Below are 9,121 nucleotides of genomic sequence, written 5' to 3'. Positions count from 1 at the left end.
AGGCTGGACAGTAGGCGCAGTCCTGCCGAGCACACCAGAGGCAGAGGAAAGAAGGCAGCTCTGTAATTTTCCCCAAAAGCATCCTTAAATCCGTGGGTGATGGCTTGGACACCTTGCCTTTAACAGATAAGGAAACGAGCTCAGAGCTCAGGAGACTTGCCCCAGGTCTCGGATTAAATCGGTGCAGAGGTGAAAGTGAACACAGAGCCCTCAGACTGGAAGCTGTCCAGACAGCTGCATGGAACAAAATCACAGCCCCAACCAGAGCTGTCATGCTGTGGACGCTTGGCACTTACTGGAAAGTTATATTAGACTTTCCTGTGGATTTTTTTTAATCCTGCGAAGGAGTTACACAGTGAATTCCTTGTGGAGGATTAATCATCTTCTCTCTTGCCTATGACTGAGGCGGTTTCTCAAGTCCTGCCCCTGGTTTCGCTTGTCCCAAGGATTTCATTTGAAGGGCGGGACATTCCCCCACGTCCTCCACCCCCGCCCCCGCCCCCAACCGGAGCCTGCCATCAGGACCAATGAAAGCCAAGAACCTCATCCACCCGGTGACTTAGAACTCAGAGTATTTAAGAGGTTGCAGGAATGGGCTGAGAATGTCTTTTGCTTTCTCGGCAGACGGGCACGCTGTCATCTGATTTGGGCCATCACCGAGCCAAGGCGCAGAGTGAAGGGGGAAAAAATAAACGCTGCCACTATGTGCTACGGGAAGTGCGCACGATGCATCGGACATTCTCTGGTGTGGCTCGCCATCGTCTGCATCGTAGCTAATATTTTGCTGTACTTTCCCAATGGGGAAACAAAGTACGCTTCTGAAGACCATCTTAGCCACTTTGTGTGGTTCTTCTCTGGCATCATAGGAGGAGGTTTGCTGGTAAGTCATTCAGAATCATTCCAGCCTTAAAGCATTCTTTCTTGTTAGACGAGATGTTTTCATAGAAAGTTTTCTATGAGGCATGTTTCCAAATCCAGGAATTTTGTTCATTCTTCTTTTGAAAGCAGATGATACAAAAGTTGAGATAGATATAGTGTATTGATTTTATTAGATGTTGTTTTACAAAATCCCCTTTCAATGAAAAGTGAACTACTTTTTTGCTAAACTCTCTTACTTTACAGCTAGAAACAGATACTAGCTTTTAAATCAGTTTTGAAAAACTATAGTTTCTAGTCCCGGAGCAGGTAGTCATTTAACCTTTGCTCTGGGGAGCTGGGAGAAGTCCATTGGTTCTCTGTCTAAATCAACAGAGTTTTGGATCCAAATTCTCTGCTGTTTATTCTCAGGCATCAGTGACAGAGAAAACTATTGAATTGTGAGTGCACGGCTATTGAAAAAGGACTATAAATGTTCTCCTTTATGTAAGCTTGGTGTGTGGCATTTAGGAAAAAGCCTTCAGTTAGCAGCAAATCAGTGTCTGAACGTAATAGTGGAATGTGTTGTTTGTTCCAAGGTTTGTTTTGAAGTGAAGTGAGAGGAATTTGCCTGCCAACCTGGGAGCTGAAAGTATTAGTTTCAACCACAGCATGGAAATAATGTGAACAAACTTGAGTTTGCCTCTTTGAAATGCTGGGATTGAGAATTTTGAACAGAAGTTTTATGGAATTGCTAATACCACACAGAACATTTTTCTTAGTCAAGTAAAAGATACTTAGACTTAATACACTAACTATGGTATGGCAAATCTGCTTTGAATTTAAGCATTACCATCATGTTAACATAATCATTTGTCTTTTTTTTCCCCACTAGTTCTCAGGTCTGTTTTTGTTTTGTTTTATTTTTTGAGGTATAGTTAATTTCATAATCATTTGTCTTTAAGACAACACCTTGCTTGTTTAAACTTCTTTTGATCTTGAACTCAAAGTATGTCAAACTTATGTTATTTTAAGAGCTTTATTGTGAAGCTACAACCATGCAATGTGTCTTCAAAGAAGCACTTCACCTCTGTTATACAGAGCTTTCATCTCTCTTGTTTATAAAAAAGTTTCAGTTATTCTGTTGAAGATTTGTTGTTATCTTCTATGCTTTTCAAGGGAAAACAAACAAACCAACAGACTTAAAAGACAGGTTTTAATAGTTTCCGAACAGAGTTTGCCTCTGGAACTATGTTATGAACTCTTACGGATTAACACATGTATAGGTAATTATTTTACCCCTCCCATGCTACAACCTGACCCTACCTAATGTGAAACATTACATGAAAACAAAGGGATATTACCCTTTAGAGCGTTTTTTCTCTCCTCAGCGTTTCCATTCTTTGAGATATTTTGTCAACCTAACCCAAAGACATTCAACAGTGTCAGAAAGAAAACTATTTTACCAAAAGATGCTGAGCCTGACTGACCCTATGGACCGGGGGAAAGACAATGACTTTAATTTGCGTGTTTTCTAAACAGATGTTCCTGCCAGCATTCATCTTCATGGGGCTGGAACAGGACGACTGCTGCGGCTGTGGCGGCCACGAAGACTGCGGCAAAAGATGCGCGGTAGGTTTTCCTGCGCCGGGTGGGGAAGTGGTCCCTAAGAGGTAGCTGCAACGCTCTGTGCCTCACTTCTGGTGATCCTCCTCTCCCTAGATGTTTTCTTCTGTACTGGCCGCTCTCATCGGAATCGCGGGATCTGGCTACTGCGTCATTGTGGCAGCTCTGGGCTTAGCGGAAGGACCAAGATGTCTTGATGCCAGTGGCCAATGGAACTACACCTTTGCCAACACGGAGGGAGGGTAAGTGATTGACCCCCCTCAGGTCGCACATTCTTATCCACCACGTGTGTATAGTGGTAAACCCATCAAACTAAAAAGGCATCAACCATTCATTCATCCATCCTCTCAACCAGGTTTATTCTCACTAACTCAGGCACAATTTAGGCAAGGGGTATCGGAGGATGAATGCCCAGTCCCTGACCCAGAGAAGCTTTTTAATGGATTCACTGACTCAGTCCTTGTGATAACGGTATGAGGTGACTTCCACTATTGCTTCCACTTTACAGATGTGGAAGTGGAGGCACAGAGAGATGAAGTAACTTATCCAAAGTCACATTGCTAAGACATGGCAGTCATGATTTGAACCCAGGCAGCCTAGCTGTGAAGTTTGTGCTTATACAGTGTGTATACTATGCCAGAGCAATTGGCTAATTTTACTATTTTCTAAGAAAATATTATGGAATCCTTATATAATATGGATGAAAACCATATGAATTTAACCAAAGCCCAGGGTCAATCATACTACCCCCCCCAAGATACACACACACTCACATATAACATAATAACTGTGTATAACACATCCTTTATTTAAAGTGATCAGGCGGTATAAGACAGATCTTATTCATGACTTTAACATCAGGAAAATTTAAGTGGCTCCATTGTTTTATGTTGATACTTATTTCTTATCCATTATTGAGAAAAGAACAGAAATAGCTGATGGAAACTGATGTACATAATGATAAATGAATGACATTCTGTTTTGAATTTTGAAAGGTTTAGTAATGAGATTCGTGAGTGAAAATAATAAGAATAGTGAATTTGAATTGCCCTTGTATTTTCAAGAATGTTTGTCTCCCATGAATTTTGTAGCATATAATGAAGCCATCAGACCATGAATATGGAATTAGATAGACCTGGGCTCAATCTCAGCTCTGCAGTTACTGTCTCAGTAACCAGGAAAAGGTGAACTGAGCTCTCTGCACCTCAGTTATTTCATCTGTAATAAAATAAAGCCAATGGCAGTTGTCTGGAGGATTAATAAGATACTATGTATAAAATATTTGTCACAGAAGCTGACTCAGCATGAGCAGTGCCATTCTTAGCTGTTAATATTATCTACTAGCTTTCAACAGGTACAGCCCAATGGTAGCTTCTGAAGGAAAATCAGCACTCACAGGAGTTTGAAATTTTGGTGCTCAAAATTGTTATTGATCACGATTTTTCAGCTCATACTTTTCATGCTTTGTTGTGAACGTACTGAATGTACCAGTACAAATTGGTCACACATGTATACAAAAACATATGATCTACTGCACAAACCCACCTCTAAAATACATTTTGATTAATCCAAGGAGAGGTGAGAGTATCATTCAACTTTTTTATAGCTGCTTATTTTATAGCCCCTCTCGTGATCCACCCCAGCTTCTGCAAGAAACCTCCTGCTTCTGTGTTATTCCTAATTTCAACTTGTCCAGAGATTTCAATATGGGGAATAACAAGCCAGTGATTAGTTGCTCAGTAGCCAAGGGGAGCCAGAGAAATTTTTTATATTGTGTTCTGAAATTATGGATTTTTGTTCCACTTTATATGCAGAAAGACGGGACCAGGAGAACAGAATTTTTTTGTATGTAATCAACAAATTGAATTTCTGATTGGCTCAATGAACCATTCCAAAGCGAGGTCTCTAATTTGCAGCCCTTTTGTTCTGTTGTGGTAGGAAGAAGTGATAAGGAAAGAATGATACCAGATCTCTTAGTGGAATTAAGTCAATCTTAGATTTTCCCACGTGATTGAATCCTACTTCGTGAAGAATATATATGTTCAGATAATGACCCCAGTGTGGTTTGCTAACATTTTACAGTGACTTCGGATTGTTATTCATCATTCGATGACTTTTCCAATGTGTTGAGTACTTACTATGTGTCAGATACTGGCTTGGGAATTGGATATACAATGATGAATAGGTCTGGTTCCTACCTTCATGGAGCTCAGACTTGTGGACCAGATGCATAAGCAGCTCTTCTCCCTGGCCTAAGTTAGGTGTCCTTCCTCTATGGCCCCTTCACCCTTGGTTTACCTGATCAGTGTACTGGTTACACTGAGATTAGCTACTGTTTCTTCTCTTAAGTGATGCTTTTCCAGGACAGAACCCAGGCCATTATATCCCCAGCTCTGTCTTGATGTCTAACCCACACCGAGTGTTCCATAATCTTTGTTGAATTTCTTGTTTATTACGGCAACAAGATCTGGGCTAAATTCCTCATTTCGTGGAATGACTTGGATTGGAAGAATCTGATATAGGGCATTGAAGAAATCTATTGATTAATGAAAGAACACCACACAAAAAGTCTGCTTATGAGACATCCCACTGGGTGTGGCCATATGTCAGAAGTTTCTCTTTTTATCCACAGTTACCTTCTGGATAGCTCCACATGGTCCCAATGCATTGAACCCAAGCATGCAGTGGAATGGAATGTCTCTCTGTTTTCTATCCTCTTGGCACTTGGTGGAATTGAATTCATCTTATGTCTCTTTCAAATAATAAATGGAGTGCTTGGGGGCATCTGTGGTTATTGCTGCTCTCGCCAACAGGTAAGAACCTGTGTAAAAATGCACCATAGTTTTCACCCTAGAGAAAAAAGCCAACATCAAACCCTGCTCCAACTACCAGTGTTTTTTCCATTTTTGTGGCATAGTATTTACAGCATTCAGTTTTGCACTCAATAGTAAGCTTCCTTGAGTGTCACAGTCACCGGGTTATCTTGGTTTTTTGTAGCTGGCCCTGTGAATATAAAACAATGTCACCCATAGACAGAGTGCCCCTTCAGGATCTAACCCACTGCCCCTGCTCTGGTTGCAGAGACACAAAAGAAGTGTCCTTTCATTGCTTGCTCTCACATTCCCAACTAGTATACGCAAGTAACAGCCATCATCCATGGCCCTAAGCATTGTGCTAAACCCCTATTCCAGAAAAGCCTATGATGCAGGGATTGAGCAACATTTCTAAGATCACCTAGTAAGGAAGTAACAGGCTTCAAACCCTGCGTCATTTTGTGCCACAGCTCCTTCTCTTAACCTGTACGCAGCACTTGCTGTTCTGTTGGGTTTTCTACAGTTCCTTCCTAATAAGGAGTCACAATAATGCTCAAACAGCTAAGCCTAGAGAATCACTAGTAGCCTTTGAATAGCAGCTCATTAAAAGCCTTTCACTGTGAAAGAAAACCAGGAAGCACTTGTTTCCTGGGGATATGATTTTGAGGAGAAATACGCATTTGTTAGTAAGGAAAGGTTTTGTTTCTATATTTTCCTAAAAAACATATATTACTGAATTGATGGAAGTCCAGCTTTGGTCCAATTTTTTTTTTAATGTCTTATTCTGTAAAGCAGGATTAGATAAAGAAAACCTTACTTAATTTGTATTTTCCTAAGCATTCACTTCTCTGGTTCAAGGTCTCCTAACTTTCTTTGAAAGTAAGACAAAACCTAATGAAAACAAAAAGCCCATTGCTACCGTGAAAAACTTTGCTGAACATAGATGGAAACTTTCTACGATTTTTGAGGGGAAGTTAAAATAAAATTCTAGATTTCCTTATCAGGCAAATACAGCAAAACTAATAATTGCCTTGGGAGCATGCCAAATTTCCAAGAAAACAGCGGAGTGGAAAGCCTTCAATTTGGAATCGTTTCCAGGCAATATGGTTGCGGCGGGGGAGGCAAAGAATGCTCTTGGGATTACTATAAAATAATCTATCTTTAGCCTTGAATTTCCTACAAGGCAGAGTTTAAATTAGGTGAGAACCCACTGCACTTCGGCGCTGGTGCATCTGGGGGACGGGCATAAGTGTCAACGACCAAAATTGCTGTAGTGGTTCGGCAGAATGACACTGTCCTCTGAGTGGGGGGAACCAAGAGTCCCACTGGGTTTCCCATCTGAGTCACTGTAGGGAGGCTTCTTCCCAGACACTGCGGGTCCGATCTGTTAAGTTTGTTTGTAAGACAAAAGACAGTTTCAAAGAGCAAGGTTTTTAATGTAGATGAGTCAAATCTGTAACTCTGTAGCATTTAATTCAAAAGTTGCCTGCCTTGAGCCCCCATCAGTGTGAAACTCCCAAGGCATTATCTCTTAAATCCCTGAGATTAAAAACCCACCCCAAGCATATTCAAAGCCAGCCAAGCATCGTAAACTGCAGTTTCCATGGCCTCTTTCTGCAGCTTTTACTGGGGAAGGACAACAGTCTGGTTTGTTTAGGAAACATTTTGTGAGCATTGTCAAAGCTCTCAGTATTGTTGACCCAACCTCTGCTGAAGCTGAGATCAGTCTGCTTTACGTTTGCTTAAAACAAGAATTTAAAGCACTGAAATGTCATCATTGTTTGCCTGATCAGAACCTGATGCTTATTTCATTTTCTTTACAGCAATATGATTGCTAGAAGAACCACCCCAAGATAAAACTACAATCTTCCTCAATGTCACTGTAATTTATATAATTTACTTGTAATAATTTGTAAAACTTTGTACTAGTGTGTCATACAGCACATGTTCTACTTTTATAAGTGTGTGTAAAGACTGGCATCTTCATGGGATGTCAGTGTTTGAACTTAGCAAAGAAATTCTTTTTTTTTTAGGCATAAGAAAATAAACCACACTCTGGAGGTAATTTACAAACTGAGTGACAGTTCTCAGCCTACCTGAGATAAACTCTGGCCGAGGTCATGTTTTTTGAGAAACATTACAAGGATAAATATCACATTCTGATTACTACTGTAAATATTTATATGTGCATGTGTTTATGAAATGAAAGATTTCTAGTTGCTTTTTTTAAGACCGTTAAGGAGAAAATCCAACAACCTGAAAAGATGTATTTTTTCACTGTTTATATGGTGTTTCCCATTTGCCTGCCTGCAAATCTCTAACAAGGGGCCTTTTGAATTGATTCGTGTTATAAAAGAGACAGATACTTACCTGGCGTGGGAGGACAGGTTGAGAATGCACGAAGCCAAATGAATGAGTCAAAATACACGTGCAGCGAGTTGTCGCAAGGACTACCAGATCCTGAATTTTCCTAACACGTGGAAAGCTTTTCGTCCTTCAAAGACAAGACTGAGGATCATGGATTTAAAAAGAGAAAGGCCTGGATAATTGGACAAGAAGAAAGATGGGGAACGGAATAAAGCAGTTGATCAGCATCATGGGAACATGGGGGAGGAAGGGCGGGAGGACCATGAGGAAATACCACCCCCCCCCCAATTTGCTTGTTTAAATACAACAAATAAAGTATTCACTACCATTTTGTTGTTTAGTTTCATCATCCTTTGTTCCAAGTTCCTCCTTTTTTCTTCCTTTTTTTTTTTTTTCCAGTCTGCAGGTTGTACGGTCTCCATTGCTAGGGGCTTTGTGTCTTCTGGTTTCTTTATCCCACTTTCTCTTCTTCATCTTCTCCCTCTTCTTCCATCTTCCTCTGCTATCCTTGCATTTGGGCCATCATCTTAGTTAGGCAACCTTCCTTTCCACTGGGTGCTCCAGACATCCAGCTCCTGAGGAATGTAACAGACATTTTCTCTCGATATCTTACATCTGTTGTATCGTTAGGCTCTCTCCAGTGACAGGATCCCCTGACCTATTGGGAACTGTCTTCAGAAATTGTCAGCTTTTGGAGTTTATTGGCCTATGCAACAGGCAAACTAGTGAATAAAGAAGCTTCACTGGCTGTTAGACAGCAGAACTCCTCCTAAGAGCCAGGTCTCCTGCCTCTGTCTTTCTGGCAGTCTGGTGAAGTTTATGGACTCCTTTGAGGAATACTGTTTAAAATGCATAAAACAGAGACATAGGACGACAAAGTAAACCCAGATATCTGACTATTTTATCAAAATAGTTTTTAAAATTATAAGATAGTTGTCTTGATAGGCAGCTCCATCACACCAACATCTGTAGACTGGAAAACAATGATCACGTGTGATCTAGCAGTGGGCTAAGGAGGGTGGAGTCTAAGAACTACTGTACTTTTGAAATATGATTCCAATTGAATGATATTTTGAGATACATGCAACAATTTTAATGTGATACTGAAAGATGTGTAATTTTGTGTTGTTGTTCAAAGGACAATCAGTGTTGCTGATACTGCTGTGATTTGTAGCCTGCAGTCACAATAAAGAAAATACTACATTTTCATTAGACGTTAATAAAAACAGTGACAAATTTTTTTCCCATCCAAGTTTAACACCTCCTCCCACCACAGATATCTATCCATGGCCCTCTTAGGAGTTCTTAGACACCAGGTTAAGAACACGTGCATCCAAAAAATAGGCATAATGATCAGTCATAAGCATTTTTCCCTCCTAAATCTATCCTCAAAGGAAATGGAAATCATGATTATTAACCATGATAGTAATAATAGCAACTCAACTATTGAGTTCTGTGTC

The 9,121-nt window shown here is 40.4% G+C and overlaps 1 protein-coding gene across 1 annotated transcript; it reads left to right on the top strand.

Annotated features, from left to right (window-relative positions):
* The first annotated feature begins 587 nt into the window (after positions 1-587).
* TM4SF1 (transmembrane 4 L six family member 1) lies at positions 588-7,989 on the top strand. The gene is made up of 5 exons (XM_060011404.1): positions 588-880; positions 2,398-2,487; positions 2,578-2,723; positions 5,114-5,294; positions 7,118-7,989. Exons 1-5 carry the CDS (start codon positions 704-706, stop codon positions 7,130-7,132), a joined length of 609 nt encoding a protein of 202 aa, XP_059867387.1. The 5' UTR covers positions 588-703; the 3' UTR covers positions 7,133-7,989.
* Positions 7,990-9,121: the final 1,132 nt, after the last annotated feature.

Source organism: Delphinus delphis, chromosome 4 (genome assembly GCF_949987515.2).
Source record: "Delphinus delphis chromosome 4, mDelDel1.2, whole genome shotgun sequence".
NCBI lineage: Eukaryota > Metazoa > Chordata > Mammalia > Artiodactyla > Delphinidae > Delphinus > Delphinus delphis.
Note: the sequence above shows the minus strand (reverse complement) of the source record. Positions and strands in the feature narration are given on the sequence as shown.